Source organism: Lepeophtheirus salmonis, chromosome 13, assembly GCF_016086655.4.
Source record: "Lepeophtheirus salmonis chromosome 13, UVic_Lsal_1.4, whole genome shotgun sequence".
Lineage (NCBI taxonomy): Eukaryota > Metazoa > Arthropoda > Copepoda > Siphonostomatoida > Caligidae > Lepeophtheirus > Lepeophtheirus salmonis.
In genome coordinates this window covers 42,863,977-42,891,423 of record NC_052143.2, presented here as the reverse complement: position 1 = coordinate 42,891,423, position 27,447 = coordinate 42,863,977, and the positions used below count along the sequence as shown (strand labels likewise).

Below are 27,447 nucleotides of genomic sequence, written 5' to 3'. Positions count from 1 at the left end.
AGTATTCTAATTATCGTACATGTCAAATGCAGTTACAAAATTAATTTTTCACCATTGAACAACTCAAATCCATAGGGCCATTGACGTAGAGGAGTGGAGAGTATGGAAATAAGTCTATACGTAATATTTTCTCAGAATGTCTGAGAAATGTATTCATTTACAATTTTTTTTTTTTTTTTTTTTGATAATGAACAAGTAAATGGAAAATAAGTTGAAGAGAATCCGCCCCCTAGTTAGAATAGGGTTGTTATAATATAATATTCGGTTATTTATTGGTAGATACGCACTAACTAATGATTAACTTCAAATCACAGATTATCTATAGGTATTTAAACCATAAAAATGATGAATCAGAGATCCAGAGTAATGCGTATTATTTTACTCCATTTCCAAGAGTGACAATATCTCTGTAAGACAAAATAAATGATCAAATTGATTCAAATGTGTGTCTATCATTTTTTCAAGACTATCTCTATGCCTAGTTCTCTTATCAATTCGTATCCTTTTATTATTAATACTGATCATCATAATATATTCCTTTACCCCAACATTATTCCTTATCTCCATCCCTTATCTAACTTTTGGACTCCAAGTGAAATAATAATAATAAAAATAATAATAAACACATATTACTACTATGAACAAAACTTGTGTTCTTCTTTAGTCGTTCTCTTTGACTATACTCTACACTTCATAGGAGAAACATATTTTTTAAACTACATACATATATGTATATGTACTACTAGGACTGAAAAATCATATATAATATTATTTTATATACATATATGCACTTGTTATCATCATCATTGACATTGTAGTAGTAGTAGTTGTCGAGTCTATGACACCACCACTGCTACGACAACAACAAGGAGCTACTGTACAACAGCCCGCTTCCAGGATACGAAGAAAATACATTGATATTAATAAGTTAATTTCTGTTGTATGATCTATAAAAATCAAATTATTGATCAAAGTGGTGATAATCTCATTATTAGTTCATGATATAAAAGGTGGCATTCTTCATCTTCTTCCATCATCATCCAACCATCCAGTGAGTCAATCAAAGGACAAACTATTATACGAATTTTAGAGACAGAATAACACACTTTTTTCTTCCTGGATCCATGGTGTAGCGGTGATGTTGTTTTCTTATAGCTTCCTAAGAAAAAAATAAAACATCACATCACGAAAAAAGAAGGAAAAGTTTTAAAAAAATGTAAGTTTTTTTGGTTTTTTTTGATCTTTTCAAATGATAACTGAATATTTTTTAAAGTGATAATATCTTTTTACATTTAATGATACGACCAAACATAATGCAAAAACATACGCCATAATGACATTGCATTCCTTAGTTTGTGAATTAATGTGATACTACCTTTAAAGTTTTTGAGAAACATAAAAACACTCCCTATGTAACTAGGTAGCTAGAGTTGTAAAAAAAAACAACCATTTATTTATTGTCGAAACTCTGCATCTTAATTGGTTAAGAGAGATTTATATACTTCTTTTTGAAGTTTCCTCCCTCTTTTTAAGAAAGGTTTTTACGTATGTAGATGATCCACTAGCTCTCCGTTTATTCTTTAAATATTATTGAGTCGTTCAATAAACATATTTTATTAAAATTAATTGTAAAAGTTATTTATTGGCTTCCTTATTTGAACTTTGAATCAATCTCTCTTTTATACATCATTTTAGATACACATATCTGTATAATAGCTGTAAGACTGTTTGTAGTCTGACTGTTGTAATGTTTTTCTTCTTGATGCGTCCTTGCAAAATGAAGTGAAACCTTGATGAGTCTCGGACAAAAAAATATTAAATAAATAAGATGTAATAGCGCAAATGTAGAGATATCATTTATTCGATATATTTGACTTCCAAATCACAAAATATATATATATATATACTTAAATCAATAGCTCTATACAACGAGTTTTATAACATCAGTTGAGTACATAAATATATTTATTTAAGTAAGGTACTTTGATATAGTGTAAGCGTTAGTTGATGTGTTTAAAAAAAAACACATATTTATTTTAATATAATATTGTTATTTGATTTCTATGATATTATTATTATTCTCTTTAATTGTGTCTCAGTGTGTATTTCTTCTCTGTGAAAAGGCAGACAAATACTTGTTGCTTTAAAGTGAGTCAAGGAATTTGAAGTTTGGTTGCGTTCATAATAAATCCACTTTCTCACTCTCTGTACTGTTTGGGTAAGATAAGTACTAAGCAGCATAAATCATTCCTAATATAAAGTGGTGTTAACTGAAAAAAAGAATGGAAAGAAACATGTTAAGATAAGGATTGTCTGATAGATTGATTATACACTCTATGTACAAACGATAGGTATAATACTTTCTGTACTTATTAACCCCATTTTGATCGTAAATATTAAATAATACTCAGTCAACAATCAACAATATTAGAGGCAAAATCAAATTAAAGCAAGTATGACGTCATAGTTCTAAACTTTAATAATTATCAGATCATAATAATTCATCACCAGTCATTGTCCAGTGTAATATGTATGACGTGAGAGTTTTAAATTATGCACGGTCCTTATTGATGAACTTTAATATACATTATATATACGAGCGTTGTTCTTATTAATAGCAATAAATAATTGTCTCTTTACATTATTTTTTGTCTTGAGGGAATTGCTTTTTGATAAGAGCTATAAAATATTTATTTTATTTTTCAATCAATATTATATGTATGTAGGTAACTATTAACATTATTATATCACTCAGGTATTTGAACAATTTTTATATATTTGTACATAGGAAAGTAATGAATGGTTTCTATTTTTATCTTTCAATCACTTTAGATAAGAACTTAATCGTTACTGTATGTATTTTATCATCATTTTTTCTATTTATACGTATAATATCTACGTACTTTCATGGTCACAGTTTGATACTTGGAGCTTCCAGATCCCTGACTACGGGGAGTACACTCTCCTTGACTAAAATTTTGAAATATTTGCTGTTAAAGACAACTGTTGTTGTCAAAAAATGAAGTATTGTTGTCAAAATTTAATATATATATATATATTGCTAGCGGTAGTCCCGCCATTGCCAAAGTTATTAGGCGTCGACGAACATACACATTTTGCTTTTAATAATATAGTTAGATAACTCCCAGAGAAATCCTTGGTATTACTCTCCGTTTTGCATGAGCATACTCACACGTAATTACTCACTATGTACTTAGACGTTCTCTCCTCAAGAATAAAAAATAATAATAACGGACTGAGAAAAAAAATGAGACAGAGAGCATTTTAGCTCTTTGTTAAATCTCATCTACAGTCATATTCTTTTTTTTTAAATGCTATACAAAGTACTTCCCTTTTTTTCCCTTGAACTATAGACCTGTGAAGTTTTATTCATTTTATACAGTGTTCCCTGTATATTATAGTGCCTTGTTTTATTGTGTTTACTTTTTTGGTTTGATATACACGAGGGAGCACTAGATACTGTGCACTTTGTGACTGCTCTTTATGCATACATGCACTTAAATCTTGCTCTATTAATACAGATAATTAATTTGTCTCGATTTTCGTTCGATAATTATTATTTAATAGTAACAAAAAAAAAAGGTTTTCAATTTTTTTTAATAAATTGTCAAAATATTTTTTCAAAAGTTTTTTGTTAAAAAGAATGAAGTAAACCCAGATTTTATGTAAGCTCATATGTAGAGCATAGTCATAGGAACTGGGAAACTTTTTTCAATGGGGGTAAGCGTTGTTTACTTATATTTGTTTGTAAATAAAGCGACAGAGAGTAGAGCGGTCTTGTGGCAAAAAAATAAATCAACTACCTCAAATATATTATTTAATACAAAATAATATAAGCAAAGATGGAATACTTGTCTTAATCCTCGTGAGTGTAAATCAAAAAGAAATTTATATGTTGGCAACTTTCTTGGACGACATATCTACTGAAAAAGATCACTAAATAAAGTATAGTGCTCCTTAATTAATATTTACATCCCCAAATATAACATACTTTACTCACATAGAGAGCACTGTAAATATTCTTCTGAGCCAAGCTAAAGACTGTCACACCACCTTGCGGATAGTAAATAATCATTTTTAGTTTGCTCATACCCAATTACTAGACCTCTTATCTAAAATGGGCTCTCTTAGGCCTTGAATCCCCATCCTTCCTCAATCAATTACAAAACCATATACTCGTACTTGTTGTGATAAAGTTCCAACTTCGTACAAGTTGCAAATTATTCTTCCTAAAATGCAATTTTTAATAAAAACACTACCGACCATTTTAATTAACAGCTACTTATTGATGAATTGTATTAGTAAACTTACTCATTTAGTATCTATTTACGAGTATGTGATATAAATCTATGGATTTGAACTTTATAATGTCCCACATATTACTCGTCAATTAATTATTTTTATAAGAAAATTATAGTATTACTGTTTTAATGTGTATATGAAGCATTGATTGAAAATCTAATCATTGTATTATCTTTGCCACAAGTACTCAAAATCTTCATCTCATTTTTTCAATACTACTTTTGCATACATACAATCTGATTATTCAAATTAAAACGTGTACACGAGATATTGTATCAGGAGTGGAGTTATGATTGGTGGGACTAGACCAGTCATTTTTTATTTCATAAATGCATTGCAAAATTGTGGGGATTTGGGGAGTTATATAAAATCAAATCTGAAGGGGTGTGCCTCCCCTAACGGTGCCCAAATAATACAAAAAAATATTTTCAACATACCAGTGTTTATATTTTAATCAAATATTAACTCTATAAACAGTGCACCCTGTATAAATACTCAATGCTACATGCAAAACGACAAGGATATTTCAATAATAAGACTACATCGTTCTTTCTTAGATCAAAATATTTTAAAGATAAACATAATTGAGCACTAATTCAGTGCTCAATGATGCCTTTTGGTCATATATTCACACAGACAGAAAGCCAATCTTTGCTATATTAACCTAGGGGGACATCTTTGTGTTGTCTTTGTACTAGGGCGCCCTTAGACTTTTTATAAATCCATGAGATGTCCGATTTTTTTAATTTGATATAAATCTAAAGTATCTTTAATGAAATAAATTGAATATTGGAATTTTTCATACATTCTCTGCCAAAAATTATATGTTAATAGTTTTATAGTTGGATTATCAACCGTTCTCTTTTACATAGACATATTGCCCTCTTTTTAGCGTATTTTGGGGTGTCCTAAGGATCTTTTTTTTAAATTATAGATTCATAAAATAGTGGCTTATTCGACCCAAAAAAAGTTTTTTAAACTAAAGTGTATTAATATTAAACTATTATTAAATTTTTGTTTTCTTAAAAGTCTTAATTTTTTCATGTTAAGACCTCCTCTTAAAACTGACAATGATTGAATTTTTTTTTGGTGGGAAATTAATTAACATTTGATGATTGATAGCACGGAAGTCAAAATAACATAAAAAGACAATGCTCAGTAATGAAATAAGTGTGATACGACAACTGTATAGCTATAGTTGGAATAAATTAATAAATATGCACTTATAAAAATGATATTTAGATGTGAATATCAAGCAGAAAAGTTTTTGTTATGAAAATGTCAGGAAGGAATAGTTAAATATAACTTATTCAATTTTAAGACATTTTCTAACTATTAACTCTCTTTTATTTCATAGTTTCTTCTCACCATCACAGAACACACTCGATTCTGACTTCACAATTAGGACTATTTGGTGTACAAGAATAGCCACTAGGGTGCCCTCTATCCAGTCAAAACCTGACAGGATCTCAAATTTGATACACTAAGACAAATTACTCCATTCCAACTTTAATTTTGCTCGAACATTAATGACTAGTTCAATACAAATTTGAGATTTTTGTTGTGTTTTGCCTCTAATATAAGGTTTAAAGTGTTACACTTTAACACTCCAGTACAAATATTATACTCCATCTATATAATATCGGCCCTTGCTGCCATAACTTTGGAAGATTATGGATTAGTTTGTCTCTGTGCGTCATTCCAAAGCTATAATCCAAGTGGCCAAATGTGTCTGCTTAGCAGCGTCTGCATTATTTTTTTTCAGGGGGGGGGTTCTAATTTTTTCCCGATAAAATGTAAGGCAGAGCCTTAATTTTAACAAAGGACCTTATTATTTTTTTTACCGGTTAGCCATTTGAAATTTTTCTGTCAAAGTGAGAATTCAATAGGATGAATTTCCTTGCTTCCTACTAACACACCTGCTGTTAACTTGACTAGTTTTCTTGGCTTATTGAAATCTTTTTTTCTTCACAAAATGTCATTTTTGATGATACCACAGATGACGTTACTTTATCGTTTTCCATCATGACTTACGCAATTTTTTCTTCCTTTTGCAGAATTTACCTTGTGAATTCACCCTTTCAGTTACTTATTCACTAATATTCAACGCCTCTAGCGGACAAATAAAAATATTGCGGAGACCACTACTTTATACAAATACTGATGACGTTGTCTTCGTTTCGCTACATCATTTTTAGGTTTAGGCTATCCTACAATTATCATAATGTTCCGTCAGGGATGCCACTCATAATTTTATAATATCCCTAGATATCCCTCTAAAAATCTCAAGAATCAACACTGAAATCCCATGAAAATAATAATAGTTTACAGAATATTAATATAATTTGATACTGTCCTTGAATCAATTATAATTTATCATATTCATCTTCCTTCAATAATATCTGCTGATAAGAGTAAATAATCAGTTTAGGTATGTGTTTGAGCCTATCGTTGATGAATATTCCCTTTTCGTAATTTTCCTTATTAAGGAGGCTTGCCAGTTCGAACATGTTCCACCGTTCTTTTTATTATATTATTTAGCTGCACTTAAAATCAAACGAAACGAGAACGAGATAATTAATATAATCAACCGAAAGTAATCAACTATTGTTACTTGTATCTATAAAATCAGTTGATTTTGACACAAATTAGCCCTAACGTATTGTCAATATTCCAAGGAGTGATATCTCTGGTTCCGTCCCCATCCAATTTAGAAAATCCTACCTCTGTCCCTGGATGCATGAATAACCTTGTATTATTATAACTATACTTCTTTAAATCTGGATTGCTCATTCTAGTTCGGTAAATTAATGAATGTATAATCGTACAAACTAATACTCAAACAATCGTATCTTATCAGTAGGAAAATGTACTTGAAGCATATTTTGTATACTATTAAGTTATATATACATAGAGATAAACGCTGATAGATAGGGGATCTATATGTCGAGATGTACTCAGAAGCATAGGATTATAATCATACAATAACTATTTATTAATTATTGGTTAGATCCTGGAACGTTAGCAGGATTTTCAGTTGTATTTCTCGTTTGTTACGAGGGGGTTATATGGTTACTGAAGAGACTGTAGAGTCACGTTTTAATCTTGTCATTTCTATGATATGATAATCATTACTCCGTGTTTTAATTATAAACACCAATACTAATTAATATATGTTGTAGATAAATACATTGATATATATTTTATGCTTATCTATAAATGAGCCTATTACTCTTATATAACATATTAAAGAAAATGTAGAACAAGTACTACAAGAATTGAACTTCTTTTTTTATTCTCAAGGATAGGCTATTCGAACAACTACTTATTATCAAATTTTAACTTGTTAAATATCATTATCAAATATGAATAGTATCATTATCAAATATGAATAACATATTAATAATATTTAAAGTGGCATTAGGTAGATTTAAAAAACACACTTGATATATACGTATAAAAAATATATTTAAAGAAAAAGAAGTCTAAATCAAATGTATCAACTGCTTAGTTTTTACAATAATTATAATTTACAATATTTTCAGACCCATAACTAGACCTACTTTTCTTCTAAAGGTTGACATTTTTTTTTCCTTGAAATTTTTTAAAAACCTTCCATAAATATATGTGGGTAAATAAAAGCCCAACATTTTGAAATTATAAAAAAAAACTAACAATTTATTTAACATCTAAGTTATTATTCCACTCACCGATAATATTGTATAGAGTGATAAAGTTTTACTTGAGGGCGCTGTTATCGCTTGAGTTCATAAAAGCTATTGCTAGAGGAATTTACTCTACATTTTTTAAATTTGCATTTAATAATAAGTTTATATACTTATATATGTATATCCAAAAGTTCCTCCTCCAACAGCTGATATAATATGATTCAATAAGAGCGCCCTCAAACGATCTATATTAATCTATGATCACACACCTTAGTAGTATTCACAGGTCTGGAGGGAGTCAGATTTATAAATAAACGAGTTTTAAGCACAGTTGGGGCGGCGGTTTAACGTCCGGAAAAACTTTTAAACGATAATTGTAATGACTCTAAACATTCTGAAATGTGAAAATCTAAGCTCAAATCAAATTTTATATCACAAGAAAATAATTCTACGAATTAATTTGAATTTTTTGACATAAATTGGACTTCCTCTTACTGTTTAAAATTTGATATTATGTCAAATTTGGATTGGATAGAGGGCGCCCTTGTTGTTATTCTCGTACATCAAAGAGTTCCTACAATTTGAAATGTGCTTACGATTCGGAGGTTTTAGTAGAATAAAGTTTAAAACTATATTTATATTTAAGCAGAGGTGTTGCTAATTTTCATCATTTGGGGGGGCTAGGCCCAAAAATGTTCAACACCGTCATACTTTTATAAATAGGTTTGTTTTAAATATATGATTAACATTTTGTGGGAGCTTTTAGAAACTTTTTTCGGGGACTTGAGCCACCCTTAAAAGAAGCTAACTATACATTTGTATTTCAGTTGGAGGAAAGGGGATGTAACCAGTGTTACTTTCGTTTTGTTTTGTCATATTTAATACCGTCTTTTTCGGATTTAGCTTCGTATTTATTTCGTCAAGAAAATATTTTTTTTTTAAACCGACTCAACATTTAAAACAAAATACTACTTTTCTTCTCGTCATCCTCATACAAATAACATTCGTTAACACTGGGCATAAGCATTGTTTTGTGTGGACACGATTCCCAAATGCCCCCTCAATTAGGAAATTGAAAGCTTTTGTATAGGTGAATTAATCCTCGTTTTCATTGTAAGATTCAATAGACATAATTATAGTGTCAATCAGAAACTTGTAGCAATGATAAATAGAGTAATTCTGCAGTTTTCACTCTCTTTTTTTTGCCTAATCAGGGTTTCCTCTCACTAATAAGTCGTCTATGTATGAATTATTATTTATTCGTATCAGTCTGAGTCACATACTACGTCCTTTCAAATCATTTTTTAAAATAATATTTACTCTCTCTAAATATACACATACATCATAGAATGACAATCAATTTGAATATCTTCTCACAGAGTAGTACTAGAGTATGTTCTGGTGGCGTTGTTGACAAAGATAGTTTGCTATAATACATAACATAACATATGAATGTATGTATGGGGATAGATAGGAAATCCTAGATAAGATTTCTAACTGTTCAGCAAAAAGAAGAAAAAAAAAGCAGTTTGATTACTGATAAGAAATTATGATTATATTTATTGTTTTCATGTTGAGATTTTTACTTCTATACTTAGAACCAGTGACGTCGCTAGCACCACTTTTTAACCCACACTTTTTTAAGTATACCTTATACATCAGGGGCGTCCGGAGGATTATATATATATTTTTTTTTTCGGGGAGGGGGGTGGGGCTTAATTTTTACATAACTATTCTCCAAAATGATTTTTATTTTTGGAAAAAAGTTCAAAAATCCACAGCTGTTCACAAAAAATGAAATTTTTTGGAAAATAAGTTCAAAAATTCATAGCTATTTACAAAATATTAAACTTTTTTGATAATATTCCAAAATCCATAGCTGTTCAGAGAAAAGTTAATTTTTATGGAAATAAATTTCAAAAAATTATTTTTCAAATATAATTTTTTAAATGTTTGAAATTTATTTGTCAAGTATAAAATATTTAAAAAAAAAAATCAAAAATGACAATTTTTGGGAGAAAAATTTCCAAAATCCACAGTTTTTTTACAAAGAAATAAAATTTTTATGCAAAAATTTCAAAAAATTATATATCATATGTAAAATTTTTTGAAAAATAAAATCGATTTTTAAATTTTCTAGTAAAAAGCAAAATTGCTTTTGGGGGGGGGGCATACAACCCCTCCAGCCTCCCCTGGGATCGCCACTATATGTTCTTATAACTACTGATGGGACTATTAATTGGAATTGATTGCTAATTTTGGAATTTGAATATGGGAAAATAAGGTTTAATTTCAAATTCCGATTCTTATGAATTATTATTTATTACTGGTATTTAACTAATCATTACTGAATCTAGGTAAACAAGCCTTGGAAAATTTAACCGTGGCATTACTCACCCAGGTAAAATTTGCATTGAAAAAGCTCATCGGGGAGAGGATTAGCCTTTCTTTTTATAATATAAATATCATTTACATTCAATAAAGGAAGACAAATTATTTTATCAATTGTTATTCTTCGAAATTTACAGGAATTGTATTTTTTAATTACTATTTAAAATATTAATGAATCGTCCCATCATGTAAGTTTGTTTTTTGGTGTTATCACAAATTGAATCCAAAACGGTCGAACAGATCAGTATGAAACTTAGCAAGTAGACGTATAAAATAACCAAGCATGTTCTTATAATAATTTTTTGGGCCACCAAGGTCATTAAGAGTCTCTTTTTGACCAAAATAAAACCCTCCTTTTTGTTTATCTTTTTCTATATCTATCTCCTTCTCTCTGTCTCCCCCCTCTTCTTTTCTCCCTCTGTCTCTTTCTACATCCCTCTCTCCATCTCTTTTCTACAACTTTTATTCTTTGTTTCTATTCCCCTACGTTCAGCCCCGCGAAGCTGGCAACCTTTGCGTACAGATATTATTATATTGCATAAATACGCGGACTATTTGTGGCAAATAATTAATTGTGTAATAAAATTCGTATGACGTATTTTTTTTTCTAGAATTATATAATAGAGAATTTATTCTGGTATAAAATTTAATATAATGACTGAATATAACCGCCATCAGCTGGTATGACACCCTCCATGCGCCCGCGGAAGGCCTTGCACATATTGATGATGTAATGGTCTTCCATGGATGCCCATTGCTCATTGGCGCTGGCCTTCAATGAGTCCAAATTTGGGTGGCGAGTTGCACAGGCCTTCTTCTCAATTTGCCACCACACACTGTAGTCAAGGAGATTGAAATCAGGTGATTGAGGTGGCCAAATGTTTTTGTGAAGGCCTTCTTCACCTCATCCGCATTGATTTTCCGTGGTTTGCCGGTCCCAACACCCTCCTTCATAAATTTTTTCTCTCCTTGACAAGCTTCTGGACCTTGAACACAGTATTCCTGGATAGTCCAGTGTCCTTGATAATCTCCTTGACAGATGGCCTCGTCATTCATCGTAAACGACTTTGTTTGATGCGAGTAAGTAAAATAAAAACAAAGCCAAAATATTTATCCAGTTACTTGTGGTGGAAATTTTTCCCCCGATCACGAAACCTCGAGATATAAGCGTTTAAAAATTAGTCCGAGTATTTATGCAACTACCGGTATAATAAACCTATTTATAGAAGTAATTATATAGTGGTGTTGATAATTTTTTGGGGCTAAGCTATCTTAAATGAACTAACCATTTGTTACAATATATAAAAGTACATATAAAAAAAAAAGACGGTCATTTTGTTTCTCTCTCTACTACACATATTTATTATATATTTAATGCCCATGTTCTTGGATATAAAACAAGCATAAACATTTTGCGCCAAGAAAAGAAGTAAATTTTTAAATACCATTTCTTATAAAGGTACGTATTATTTGAATAGTCATGCATAATGACCAAAATGTCTATATTGTCGGCATGTTAGGATCGTGTAAGATATCTACAGACTTATTTATTACATAGATAGGTACATAATATAATATAAAAGGTCGTATAAGAAATGAGTATTGCTCATGTTACACGTTGGGGAATGTGTAATGACAAGACATTATTTGCAAAATAGAAACGTATAATAATAATATCTCACTTTTTTTTGCCTCTTTGTTTTTTCACAAATCAAAAAATTTAACATAAAAACATTCTTCATCAAGAATCAAGAAAAGAACAATTGTTCAGTTGATTTTTTAAATATTATAGACACATGTCGTGTATAATTTGCGGTTTTGTACAAGTTGTAACTTGTACAAAATAAATGGGACAAGTGGCTACGGAAAAAATGAGATGCTTTATTTTAAATGAAGGATTTAATGTACTTGGGATGAGGATAATGCAATAATTGAATATTCCATGGATGATCGATTTATTAATTGTGTAATTTTTGACTATTTGAATACAAATTACTAACTATAAAGTTCAAATGCCCACAGTTATATAACTCACAACTACATACATAATAACCCTGTAATTTTAAGAGATCAAAATGAAATGATAGTTGGCATTATAATAATGGATTTTAAGAGAAAGAAGGTGCAACTTGTACAATTTTCTTATACAAGTTGAAACATGTACACATCCTACATAGATACAGCTCAATATTTTATAGACATATTTTGATCAATTATAGGCTTTGTAGTCAAATTTATGGGATGTGGTGGGATACCCCAGAATATAGACTACCTTTTAGAACCAGGGTTGTTTAGAGGGGCAATGGGGATCATTTGTCCCGAAGCGTACTTACTTATGGAAAATAAGGGGTCTGCAAAGAGTAGTTATTCGTCAATTAATAAATATTATATAAAAAAAGGTCATTTAAAAAAAATACGCATACAAATTTTCTAAAAATAAAGATTGTTCGACTATTTTCTATTACAAAAATTACTATTAATTTATATTATAATTCAGGAAAAGAAAAGGGTTCGCATATTTTATCTTTGTCGTAGGCAATGATATGGTCTTCCATATATAATCAAGACCCCCTCCCCCCCAATTGTGAAATTTAAAAAAAAATTGTGATGTTACATTTTTGCAACAACTTTAAGTGCACATTGCGGTACCTTGCAGATAATTTTTCATGCAATAACTTACTTGATGTAATCCATATTCAATTTTGATAAAAACTTTCGAGCTTGATTTGCTTTGATGACGGCTGACATCATTTATAGTTTCTATTCACGTAAATTAATTAGTTATATATGTATCACATAAAGACTATTCTTCCCCCATTATTCTCTTTCTTCCCATCATCATTTCAACAACAACAACAACCCATTTGTCAATGGTTTTATTCATTGAATGAAGTAGACTATTATCATTATTTGATGGAATAATACAAACGTACATACAATGGGCTGAGTAAGATAAAATAAAAGAATCTATTAACTATAAAAAAATAGAAATGATAAAAATCAAACTAAAAATATTTCTCCTTGTTATTTCATTTTAAACCACCCATTGAAATACGTAAATAGATAAAAATCCTTTTATAAAAAAATAAATATAACCATCAATAAATAAATAAACACGGAACATTAATAGAATAATTAACAACAAAACCTATATACTTATTAAATAATCTAGAACAAAAATTATGAAAATTCCAATATATTTTTTTTTTAGAAAAATTCAATTTTCTAGTAAAAAGCAGACATTCCTTAATTACGGGCTACAGCCTCTCCCTCCAACCCCCTACAGACACCCCTGTCCCAATATTCCATTGTTATATTTGAGTCAATTATAGCTTTTGTATTCAAATTTTAGGAATAGTTTAGATATCTATGAATTTTAGCTATAGTTTTGGAGTTTAATTTGATTTAAGAGACTTATATACGCCCCGATATTACCTTGCTATAATATAATATTATAATAGGTGTTTGTTTGTATATTTGTCCGCTAATTAAAAGGCATGCCCAGGATATTTATTTCAAAAACGGAGACAATTACAGCCTTTATACATAAATTAAAACTTGTTTTGAGTTGCGAACTTAAGATTTCATCCTGATCAGACCAGATTCCTGGGCTCTGGAAGGCAAGTTTGTTGTTTCGCTTGTAAGTTGTTTTTTTTTGTCATAAAAAAAGATTGATTCACCGTGTTTTTTTCAACCTATGGGCTGTTAATTCGAAAATGCAACAAAAAAAATCCAAATTCAAAAAACGAACATATATTAAATACGAATAAAAAAGGGAATTATGAAGAGGATTAGGGATTTTGTCTTAGTATGTTACTAAAAAAAATATATAAAACGGGTTCATCGTAGTATATATATACTATTATACAATATTATTCATCAAATTATTTTTCTCAGCCTTGTCAATCTCTTATTAGCCATTTTTATGAAGAAAAAAAAATGTAAGATTCTTATCTTATTTAACTATTTTTGCCACTTTATTTTTTTGCACTTTCCCCCCCCCCTCATCTTTTTATTTATAGTGAATATATATATAAAGTTTCCTTAATTGAATACATGCATAATTTCATTAGTCTGTTTGACAGTGCAAATTGCTTTAAAAGGTATTTAAAGGCCCAAAAATTAAATAAGAAGTTTTGTTTTATCTGACAAATCATCAAAAAAAAAAAATATATATATATATTGGTAAAGAAAAAGAAAGAGATTTTGAGTAATTAATGTCACAAAAGATTGGATTTCCAAAACAAAAATCTGCTAAGAAGTATAAATTGATTGCACAATCACACCTAATTACCATTATTGCCTTTTTCTCTTTTTCTTAATTAAATCAATCTCCTAAACGCCCTACTCGATGAAGTAGGTAATAATTGGATTGAATTGGTATATCAATTCAATATAATAATGACAGCTAATCATATCGTTCGCTTGATGGATGATAGAAAACACTTGACTCTGATTGTCAAGTGGGATCGTTGAGATAGCGTACTGAAACTAAGAGTGATAAGTTTTTTTTGTATATATCACTTATATTATGTTGGAGAAAAAGTAGTTTCGTATTTTTTGCATTATTTCAATACTTTACAAAGGGGCATTACAATCATCCGATTTCAGCCAAGTATGCTCCGTTCTGGCTTATAACTTTTTGATTAATTGTTGCCAATGAGATTCCAACTTCATAATGCCCTTTTCGTAGAAGCTCTTGCCCCTATTGGCAAAAAAAACAACAACAAAACACTTGGATAACCAATTTTCACAGGCCTCTATTGAGGCCAAATTTGCACCCCCAAGTACTTAGCCATAGACAAGAATAGATAGTAGTCAATTGGTGCGAGCTCCCGGAGCTTCTGACGTGTCATTGAAGATGTGTGCGGCCTGGTGTTGTTTTGAAGAAATACGATTCCTCTACCATTGGAGTTTCTTTTTGTATCCAGCCTTCTTCAAATGGTTCAAAACGATTTGATGATCGATACTCAGCTCCTGGGCGATGCTACAACTACTTACATCATGGTCTATCTCGAAATTTTCCATAATTTTATCGACATTTTCGACAACAATCCTTCCAGTGCAGGGTGCCTCATTCACCTCCACTACGCCAGAACGAAATCACTCAAACCCCTGTTGTGCAATACGAACCGAAAGAGTATCGGCCCCGTATACATCACAAATTTTCTTGGTTGCTTTCGACGCGTTTTTCTCTTTTAGGTAGTACAAATGTAAAATATGATATGAATTATATCCATAGGGTATGGAGGTCTCTCCATACTTGACATATGATAATTCACTACTGAACCAGCCAAGTGTAATACTATGCAAAAGTGTTTGTAGTATATACTCACAACTTAAAAATGGTTATTCGTATTATCTAATGTGACCAATCATGAACAAGATATACTTAGTTCAAAATGGGCGGGAAATACGAAATTATTTTTTCTCAACCTATTATGTTTGTGGTGAGTACACACTAAAACAATCTGTAAAAAAATCAGGAAAAGTTTAAACAACTTCAAAGTCCCAATTAATTAATTGTGTTCATTTTTGATAATTTAAATGCCGTTTGCGACGTCTCCAAAGGGTTATATGTCAGAATAATTTGTTCATAAAAATTAAGGATAATTATTCTTAAAAGAATATAAATGTTCAGTTTTGATAAAAATCCTGTTTGCTTGCTTTTGTATTGAGGATCCCCATTTCAAGAGTTTTTAACCCGACCCCATGCAAATGTTTGGATCAGAACTGTATGATCATTTTTGTAATTATAATCCTTGCTGATTTTTAAGAACAAAAATGTTGGGTTTTTTTTTTTTGAAAATCGTAAGATTTTTTTATTTTTAATAGAGATGATTGTTTTTGATTTTTGAGCTTCTGGTTAGCAATGGAAATATTATTTGAAGTAACAGAATGACTCTTCTTGCTGAGGTGATTAAACAAAAATGATTTTCTCTTAATCGTATCACCTCTAAAATTAGAATGTTAACTTTTGGAAAACGCATCTTTTTACCTCTTCTTTGATGAGGCAATTTATTTGCAACACTGGAAGATGGTCCTAAGGTAACAATTACCCTTTACCCTCATGTTTAATGATCTACTGATCAAATGTTTTTTGCCCAAGAAATGGTTAAACTCCTCAATTCGAAGTTTTCAGTATGTATCAAATATGATACACGTGACATTTGCGGGTTAAACTAATTTTATTGTTTGTTTTTAGTTTCTTTGTTGAACTGATTATTTAGTGATTGTTTGTTTTGGTTTCAAATTCACATTCACGAGTTTTCATGTATTTCACTTTCATAGTCAACTCCATTCTATCGTTTTTGTTTAATTTTTTTAATATAACTATGTAGATTGTACATAGTTATATTAAAAATAGATCAATGACATAATTTCATTAATTAATTTATAAAGAAAAACAAGTTTCAACGCCTTCAGAAACGTTTATTTGAGTGTGTGGCCCTCTTAAAAAATCTAATACAATTTCTTATATTTTTTTTCTTTATGTTTTTTGTATTTATTTAGTTTTATTTGTTAAAAGAATCAATCAAAATTCTGGGATCCTTTGTTGCATGTCTCACAACAATATGTATATATGAGTAATTATTAATAATTCGACAATAGTATGTTATAAATATTTTGAGGTTAATTAAATTATTGTTTTATTGGGAGGAAGAATGGAATTTAATATTTTCAATAAAAGTATAAAACCTACGGAAATAGTTTGAATATATCTACGTATATAGTAGAATAGGATGTCCATAAAAGGGCCTCTCATCTTATTCATATCCTTGCTTATCACGATGACATAATAATTAATTAATGCAAAACAAATGTGTTTGAAATTGAGTGACTTCATAAATAGACGACCATTGTCGAAGTGTTACGTACATTTTAAATTTACTATATATCTTGATATCAGCTGTAGGTTTTTTCACAGCTCAGCAGTGCTATAAATGTTGATTAGGTGAATGATTAACAATGAATAATAACTCCATAACTGGGAAGAATTTGCCAACAACTGATATCGGGTGAGATGCAATGAATATAACAACGTGTTTTATAATATTTGGAAATAGGAATATCGGGTGTTCCATTGAAGTCTGAACACTGACTAATTCAATAATTAATTAAGGTTGAGAGATGGAAATTAATTCATATTTTGATACATTAAAGTATAAACAATTAGTTACAAAACTGAACTAATCTGAGCTCTTTAGCTGGCGTGCAAATCGAAAACATGAGACCTGAACGTGATCAATGAATTTCTAAATGCGCACTCCAAGCAGTTGTGCGTCTTCAGTACACCCGTTTACGTTGTCAGCAAGTCTGAAACGTTGGAGAGGAAGAAAGGATCTGTCAAAAAGGTCAAACTGGTCCGGAGGAGTTAAAGAAAACAGCTCAGGCCAATCCTCAAAAGTCAATGAGGCTCCAAGCAAGATATATCAGGATTTTACTTCAGAGAGCTTTCAAAAGAGTGGGTGTAAAGAGCCTTGTGAGGGTGGAGAGGCCACTTTTGACACTAACAATGAAAGAACCCCATCACCTCCGTTGCAAGACTCTTTTGAACTATTTTTTGATACTTCCCCCCCCTCTACAGCCCTAATACCAACCACCTTTTGGGTTCATGTCGAGAAGAAGAGCTTTAGTGTTCGTCACCAAAACACTGAGGCCCTCGACGCCACTGTCAACTAGTACTGTGACGCCATGACAGATGATTAGATTTGCAAGTAGTCACATGCCTTCTTCCGTGGCCTAAAAGCCATTATTGCTACTAAGGGAGTCTATATTAATGATTCAGGGTGCTCAGACACACATCTATTTATAGTATTTATTTTTATACTAATTATATATATTAATGGGTTACATAATATATGGAAACATGAATAATATGATGGTGGTTTGAACGGGTCAAAGGCGGTGGCGTCAATTGGATATGATAGCTTTAGAAAACATATTAATAAATTATATTGATGAAAAACTTTTTTGTATATTTTACCATTGCCTCTAGAATTTCCTACCCGAAGCTTGGGCTAAAATTGACAATATTGTTCAAAGGGGAGGGAGAACACTGTATTTCTCAAACTATGAACAGTTTATTTTTGGATCAAATTTGTTCAAAATGGGGCTTTTTTCAATGAACTCAGATATAGCTTGTCAATAAAAAGTATAACGGTATATTTTGGGTTTAGTGGAGTCCGGGAGATGAATAACCACTGACCTATATAAAAGAATGACTTCAAAAAGTCATCATATCTAGTCATAGTGGGTTTTCCTCCCTATTTCTCGAGTCAAACCCTTATAGATTTAATTATCTTTTTTTCGGCCACTTTGACATAAATTATAAATATATTTTATTTTTTCTTAAAAGAGGACTTCTTACGTTTCTTTAAGGGATTTTATTGTTTAATATTGATCTATTATATGTATCTTCTTAAAATATAATCGCTATTGAGTTCATGATAATAAAGAAGTTAATTTTATTATAAACCATTTGATGTTTATATTTTTATTTTTCTCCTCCTTTCAGATTATAATTTTTTCCCATTGGAATTATATATAACCACAAGAGTTAAAATACATGTTTATGATGACCGGCACGAATAATCCAGCATTGTCTTATCAAGATAATGAAAGTGAAAAGGATCATAATGTTCTTTGTAGTTACGCTAATAACGTCGTTTCAATCCCCTCCTCCTTGGCTCATCTAAGAAAAGAAAACGAATCCTCCTCATCGACTTACTCCACCTTTATACAATCTGCCTTAATCCATTTTGAGATCATAAAAAACATACAAAACGGTTTATTATCAGGTAAGGGCTGACCCTTATGTTGACCCGTCCGTGTGCGCTTATTTGCATATACGGGGGATGACCCTTTCTTTTTTATTTTGTACACTCCTCTACTCTCTCACGCTACCCCCAATCTCCCACCCACCCTCTTAACCCTTTTGCTCTCTCTCTCTCTTAATTGAATTTACCTGCGGTTTCTCAACCGCAAAATATTCATCAGTTTCAAACATCAAGGATCTTAGATAAAATCAAATCTTCCAAGATTTTTCAACATGGATAGTTTCTATTATTCTTCCACCCTTAGTAATAATAACATTAGTACTACTAATCATAGTCATCATCAAGACTCTGGGTCCCTTCATCAGCAACAACAACAGGAGCAGAGGCAAATGTACAACAACTATGCCAATTGTTATTCCCAATCCTCGTACTACCATCACATGGCATCCAGTTATCAGCCACTTACTCCCTCTCCCCCCACCACTCCCCTGCCACTCCATAGCGCTGAAGGGACCAACTTTAAGTTCGAGTATCCTTCATCATCTCAAGCACATTATTACCGTAAGAGTCTCCCCCATTATCTAGCCATTATTCTTATCCCATACATCATTGAATCATTCCTGATTCTTCACAATATGTAATCTTATTCATATTTTCCATCTTTGATTTTACAGCTGCTCAATTACCACATAACAACTACTGGAGCAATGCCTATCACAACTACTATGATCAACAGCATAATCAGAGTCAACAACAGCAAATCAATGGAGTAGGATACACAGCCTCAACGACCAACAACAACGGCAGCAATCCTCCACAAGGTCTCCAATACCAAAGAAATGAAAAGTTAAATCTCGAATCACCTCCAACTCCAGAGTCTATCCTCTCTGGAGAAGATTCAAATCCCTCATCTCCTACAAATACCTCTCTCTCAGAAGAAAGGCGCAAATCCATCGAACTCTCCACTCCTGTCCAAAGTCATTCAAAAGTTCAAAAGATTCAGTCCAGAGCTAAAGGTACAGAGGAGAAAAATTAGCATTTTATAAGCATAGAGCATCAAAATCATAATGTGTTTTTTGTTTTTTTTCCATTCAGAAGGCCGTGAATGTGTCAACTGCGGTGCTACGTCAACTCCACTTTGGAGACGAGATGGTAACGGACATTACTTGTGCAATGCCTGTGGTCTTTATTATAAAATGAACGGTTCGAATCGCCCTTTGGTCAAACCCAAGAACTCTAGAGTGGTAAGTATTCAGACTTGACAAATCCAAGGACTTTCTATATGGTGTTTTTATTTGTGGGAGGTACTGCGAAGTCAATGTTTTTTTTTTACTCTCCAAATAATTTGTCAAACGACCACCATAATCGACCTACATGGCATCATAAAACACGCGACCTCCCAAACTTATTCCCAGCAAGAAGTCCTTTTTTTCTACTCCTCTGATCTGTTCCTTTATTCATTTTTAACTTTTTTCTTCTTCTTTTTCTTCCCCAAAAATAAAGTCTACGTCCAAAAGAGAAGGTACTGTGTGCTCAAATTGTAAAACGAATCAAACGACCCTTTGGAGACGAACACCATCCGGAGAAACCGTTTGTAATGCATGTGGTCTTTATCAAAAGTTACATAATGTAAGTGAACAAGACTCCTCTTTTTAACGAACAATTAAGCTAATTAAGCATTTTTCTCTCTTACTGACATATAGACACCACGCCCAATCACCCTCAAAAAGGAATGTATTCAAACCCGTAATCGCAAAATGACCACGTCCTCTACAAACAAGTCTGAATCCTCATGGAGCCATCCCTACGTCTATGCATACAACAACAGCCACCATAATCGTCAACAAGATCAGTCACAGAGTTCTACCAACAACACACATCACAATCTCCATCTCCGATATCAACAACAGCAACAGCAAATGTATCATTCCAACAACCCATCTCAGAGTAGTCTTCAACTCGCAACCTCCTCCTCCTCCAACTTTAAATAATGACGTCTTCAATACTATTAATAAAACAAATATTAATTACACAATGATACAAATTGACGACTTTTTTATTCCAAATTTAATTTAAAAAATATGCCTTTTTTTTTTAAAACTGTGATACTTTTTGACAATATATTTATTTATATAATATTTATGTAATTCAATTGTTTGATATCTCCATATTAATATTTATTGGCCATTTTTACGTATGTAATTATGGTGGCTAACCCCCCTCTCAAATGATTGACTGATGATGTATTGAATAATTCTATAAGTTCTTTCAGCTTGTTTTTCTATTTATACCAAACATACTTATAATGTTAACTGTGTAAAATCAAATGATTTCAATAAAGGATTTAAAAATAAATATAATGAACACGCGTTGTGGGTTCAATTGTTGTTGTATATTGGTAGACTGGAATTCAATTATGTGGACCTCAAAATGGTTCTTTTTTTTTTAGAGATTATCTCAAAAAGAATGTACACATTTTCATAATACTGAGTTTTTATTATTTTTGAAATGGTAAATGCAAAGAAAGAAAGTCTTTTGCATATAGAATTTGAGTTTTTTCTAGGGAATTCTACAGATGAATTTATAATTTCGAATGTATTTTTTGACACTTTTATTCCTTTTAAATCATTTCCTTAAGCGTTTTTTTTAAAGGAGCAATAAAAAAAAATAGAAATAGACCTTTAAAAATAAAGGTAATTGCTTTAATTCCTCTAATTACAAATGACTTTTTTTTTGTTTTACAATATCTTTTATGTCTCTGTGAGTGTGTTTCATAGAAAGAAACAACCTGGAGAGATGGATTTGTAGAAAGATTATTCATATCATGAGAGAAGATACGGGGCTAAGCGTGGTCTTAGGCGTACATAAATAAATAACCTCAATATCATATGATATGAAAAATAATGGAAAGATTGAAACGTAATATCAATGACACAAATCGTGTTTTTTTCATTGTTCTAGCGAACTCCCATTAATTTTGTACAAATATAGGCAGAAGACAAACATCTGAGAGCAATTTTTTAATTAATAAAAAGTCGCCAAAAAGTGCTAGATATTAATTGAAAAATATATTCAATTTGTCTCATATGTTTATTTAGTTCTTTCTTTTGTCTTTATTGAAATGGTTTTATTAATTGAAAATAAATAAATTAATAAATTGTCAAAGGGGGGAATATTTTTTTACTTATTGTATGTTGTTGATGAGGGAAATATTCAATTTTTTTATAGCTACTTATTTATTTAGACATATCCATGACAGAGAAAATAACATTACACAATGGAAGCTCGACTCAAGAAAAAAATAAATAGAATAACAAAAAAATAATCATTTATATAACTGCCACCTGTAATGAATTTCATAATATATTGTTATAATATCGCATTAGAGAGGAGAGCTGACGACATAATGTCTCAAACATGGTTGAAGAAGAATTAGCTGAAAAATAATCGACAGTTCTTCCCCCCCCCCTTTTATTTTGTCTAATAATAGCGCAAAAAGATAGATGTAAAAAATTATCCAACGCAGAAAATGATGTTGGTTCAATATTAAGAAGTACAAAAATAAAATTATTTCTTGTTAAAAAAAAAAAAAAATCTCATTTGCTTTTTTATTTTATGCCAATTCTGTATAACCTTTCTCAATAGTAAAAAAATCTTTTTTTAGAATTGATTATTGGCTCCAAATCTCATATGTATATATATATATATATATTCTTAGTCCTGTCAAAATAATTCTTAAAAAATAATGTCAAAATATTTCTGTCACCATTGCGTATTAATGAAGGGAAATATAGATTTTTTTTATGCGTGTGTTGGTAGAAATTTATTGGACAGATGTTCAGATGTCAAAATCCTTAAAGATAAAAAAAAAAGTAATGAGTCTTAAAAAAACCAGGACCTGAGACAAGGAGAACCATAAATAAGAGGAAAAAATAATACACTATTTTGACACAAAAAAAAAAATATTTTTTTTAAGTATCTAAATTTATATTTAGTGCTTTGAATTAATATCAATTAAACATTGACCCTTTAAAATAAATTGTAAATCAAATTTTTGAGTAAAATTATGTGGATCGTAAGATAAAAATGCCGGTTTTATGTACCTATTGTTCGGTATACCGGTATTATATATAGGTGTACCCGTAGCCGGATGAACGCAAATTGAAACTAGGTACGTATCTAGGGCCTAATTCGAAGGGGCTCAGAGGTAAGCGAAAAAAATGCCTAAAATAAAAATACATAAATATCATTTTCACAATTTATTTTGGTTTTAATAATTCAATCTTTATCTGTACATGAGATCAAATGAGATGAATAATTTTAAATGAAAGGTTTACAGTTCATGGGATGAGGAGCCTGCAATATCTGAATATTAGGCGTCTCAATTAATAACATTGATTAGCAACCTTAAAATAGAAGTTATGGGAGGTATCTGGAATGACCTCCTGGTTAAAATAATTAATTTAACCTATAAATCATTGGAGTAGGTGATAATTGAGTCATGGACTATTCATATTCCCTAAGGCAAGGGGCTCCAACACGTCGCTCGCGAGCTACCAGTAGGTCGTAGGCCCTTTTCAAGTTGCTCGCCATAGGGACTTGTGTAAATCTTGCAAACGTCTTGTTGAGTTATTTTTGTTTTTTATTTTCATTAGTCGAAAAAGTATCGAAATACCAATAGTAATTTACGAAAATATTGCTATGGAGACAACACTATCCTATGTACATATTACCAACTTGTGCCATTAAAAATATCTGCGCAGCTTTTAATCTTACTCACATACACATAAATAACTGTGCTCATGTAAGCCTGAGATTTTTAAGTGTTTTTGAATCCATGATATGGATCAGTAAGGGCCAGGTGGAATAGTGAGAGAGAGAGAGAGAGTTGTTTGTTAAAACAACAGCAACTGTCACTTATTATTGCAATACGCAGAGACACAAACTTCAATTAATGGAGATGACAAAAAGATTCCATTAAAGTTATAGCCAAGAGAAGAGACAGAGATTATGAACATCGAAATTGAAAATGTGTTTACTCGGAATTATTATGTAGGATATTATTTCATGCTTATTTTGGTCAGTAAGTAATTCTAAAAAAATAATAAATAAAAAAATTGAAAGAAACCAGGAGGCCAAATAGTTGACATTTCAGAGGGATTTGTAAAATTAGATTTTTACAGTTTTTTAGGTAGCATTTTTTACTCAAAACATAAAAAAAAATAATGATTTATTTTGGTGGAGAGTAAAATAATAATTAAGAAGATTCCAGTCACAGCAAGATGGAACATGGAACAGGAGTTAATCTCTCATTTCATAATAGTAAAAAAATTGAACTATAGACATGTAGAATTTCTAACATGTATATGCAGATTGTACAAGTTGTAATTTCTACATCTCCTAACACGTTGTTTTAATTATAATATCCTCCATTTTAATTAACAACTATTAATTGATACTATCCTTGCATTTTGATCTATTACAATTACTTAGAAATAGTTATTCTGAATATAACTTTACTTATAAATAGTTATTCTGAATATATTTTTTAATGCAATTGATCTTTAACATGTCTCAAGTATTACTTATACCAATAATTATCCAAAGTCCTAATCAGTCAAGTCTCAAGTATTTGTTTAAAAATCCAAGTACTTTAAAATTTTAATCAAGTCCAGATCGAGTCCTTAAATTTCTTTTGAGTTCATTTCAAGTCCATAGTTATTTTTTAGGGACGTCCCTAGTGTTAAAGCTTTGATTGACTTCAGTATAAACTAGTATTCGATTGCAAGTCCAGTTCCGAGTCTTTGATTGTGAGATAGAGTCTGGAGTCCAAGGCCCTACCTTTTCTAATTTGTAATTTTTATAACAATAGTGAATAATTACAGAATTAATATTACATTATCGGCCGTCCATTGAATGTTCAATCAAATCACTGTTTGGAACACAAAGTCCTACTTTAAATTATTCATCTAATTTTTTGAGTGCAACTTGTAAAATAAATCGTTTAAGACGCAAATCTATTCCGATTTTAATTTCAAATAAAGAGTCAATAAATTATTTACTTAATAAGATGGGCCTTTTTTTTTTTTTTTTTTTTGAAATACATTGCAGAGAGTATTTCCAAAATACAAAAGTAGGATAGGATCCAATCAAAAAAATTGGGAAAAAAATATTTTTCTTTGTTCAACCTATTTTTATTCATAAAAATGAGCATATATTTATTTACCGGCTGTATTCACCCTTGTATCAGGGGATATTATTTATCCGTATGGGTTTATTATAGATAATACTTAAAGACTTTTCAGAATACTTCTCATTTACAATTTAAGGCCTTAGAATTTTGCACTGTTTGTAAATAAAACCAATCTATTTCTATATGAAACAGTTAAAAACCACAGCTTCCACTCAACAAATACTAAAAATTCCCTAATCTAATTTAAAAAGCATAACTTAATCAAATATTTTAGCTGACTGATCGATTGTGACGAAAAAAAAAATCAAGCTTGCTTCATTATTGACACGTCATACATCTCCTTTACAACTTTTAATTTGAAATACAAAAATTAATGTAGATCGTGTGTTTTTGATCTTCTTTACATATTATTGTATCACTAATCAGATAGAAAATTGACCCTGAACCTGACATTTTTTTCCTCGTTTCCTTTTCTTTTTTCAAGACGAATATATATTTTTTGTCTATTTTGTTGTTTCTTTTCCGCAAAATAACAAAAACCTACTAAATACATACATACTAATAAAATATGTCAAGTGAAGTTAGTTTGAACAGTAAATCTTTTAATGCATTGCTGGCATAGTTTTATTGTCCAGTGCTTAATGTCCTTATGGCTTTGAGTCCTCTAATTGTTGAAAAAGAAGAAGAAGAAAAACAAAAAAATAAAAAATAGAGGAAGAAAATAGGCGCCGAAGAAAAAGATACATTTGGTGAGTAGTGCGTATGTATAATTTTTTTGTTCTTTCTTGGAGAAAATTTATGTATGGTTTATCCTTCTTGGAATTTGTAGTTGGTTTTTTGTTTCTTTTGGGCCCAAGAATCTTCGGAATCCATGAAATATGATATTTTCTTATTCTTTGGAGAAGAAACAAATAAATATTTGATTCAAGAAACTGTCAAATCGAGATTAAATTAGTTTTCTCATTCAACAACTATTTTGTATACTGCATTATTGTTGCCGATCAGACGTTTTCTTACCCAATCAGAGCAATGTATCTACATATAAGGAGTTGATAAAAAAATGGTGCAAAAAAAACCCCCATAATTTAAATGGAAAAATCCCCTTTTTTAAAGTGGTTTAGAAGAAAAATAATTGTGTGGGTCCTTATTTAAGACTGCAATCCAGTCCAGTCCGGTTCTATGCAGTTTATCCCCACTTGCAGGTTTTTAAAGAAGGTAAATTCTATCCTTTGTGATGTCATTGAGGGTTCCCCCACTTTAAAAGGTATTCTGTTATACAAAATATAAATTATATAACTAAGCAAGAATATAATGTTTGTATTAGTAGATTGCATGTCGTCGTAATTTGAATCTCTTATCATTGCGAAAAACTAGTCCTGAACGTTCAGTATTAAGTTTTTAGTTGAGCGTATCATGATAGCTTTTGATAGGTAATGGTAATCGTGTATTTAACCTTATATGTTTAAAAACTTTTGGTTAAATGTAAATGATATTTTTTGGGTATTTGAAAATTGACTTTTTTTACTTCATCAAAGCATTATCTCATACATAATTATCTGATAATACACAATATGTAATAAAGAGCCTTCTCCCAACTCTCATATCTCGAAAACTTTATGACTTGAGAAGAATTTGTGTCATCATTTCACACAAAAATTGTTCTTCTATCAAAGTTTTTTTTTTTTTAAATAATTAAATTGATTTTTTTATTTGTATAAGAAACACTCGCAAACGTTCTGTCTGAGAAACACAGAGAGAGTTAAATACACTTCACAGATAATTTTATTAGCCACGCAACAAAAATAATTTCAAAAAGCCTAAATAAATTTAATTGTTCTTTTTCTTAATATAAAAAAACCCAAGATGTGCTTTTAAATCAAGATGGAGTAAAGGTATTTGCGCGAAATTTAATAATCGCATTTCTTATCACACGAAGCTCATGTATCCCGCGTTAAGAAGAGTCATATTTTGCCAAGATTCTTAGATACTATCTTTTAAAAATCTCTCCGTTTAATTATATGAATATCAGATTATCTTTATATTTATACATTCAATATCTTTTTTTATATATACATATATAAAGAAACAACGG

At 30.5% G+C, this 27,447-nt stretch overlaps 1 protein-coding gene across 4 annotated transcripts; it reads left to right on the top strand.

The window, feature by feature from the left end:
* Positions 1-614: 614 nt before the first annotated feature.
* On the top strand, positions 615-21,517 carry LOC121127919 (uncharacterized). 4 transcript variants are annotated; one of them, XM_040723498.2, is made up of 6 exons: positions 615-1,216; positions 18,901-19,183; positions 19,837-20,178; positions 20,258-20,406; positions 20,666-20,791; positions 20,866-21,517. In XM_040723498.2, the coding sequence occupies exons 2-6, from the start codon at positions 18,952-18,954 to the stop codon at positions 21,151-21,153; spliced, it is 1,137 nt and encodes a 378-aa protein (XP_040579432.1). In that variant the 5' UTR covers positions 615-1,216; positions 18,901-18,951; the 3' UTR covers positions 21,154-21,517. The 4 variants fall into 4 exon arrangements, with proteins under 4 accessions (XP_040579432.1, XP_040579431.1, XP_040579433.1 ...); XM_040723497.2 differs by having other exon boundaries at positions 651-1,216; positions 18,901-19,723; XM_040723499.2 differs by lacking the exon at positions 615-1,216 and adding an exon at positions 1,950-2,218.
* The last annotated feature ends 5,930 nt before the right edge of the window (positions 21,518-27,447 follow it).

Coding starts and splice junctions, on each gene's coding strand:
- LOC121127919 (XM_040723497.2), top strand. CDS start 19,435: ATGGATAGTTTCTATTATTCTTCCACCCTTAGTAATAATAACATTAGT. Junction 19,724..19,836: donor ATCTCAAGCACATTATTACC/GTAAGAGTCTCC, acceptor TTGATTTTACAG/CTGCTCAATTACCACATAAC. Junction 20,792..20,865: donor TTTATCAAAAGTTACATAAT/GTAAGTGAACAA, acceptor ACTGACATATAG/ACACCACGCCCAATCACCCT.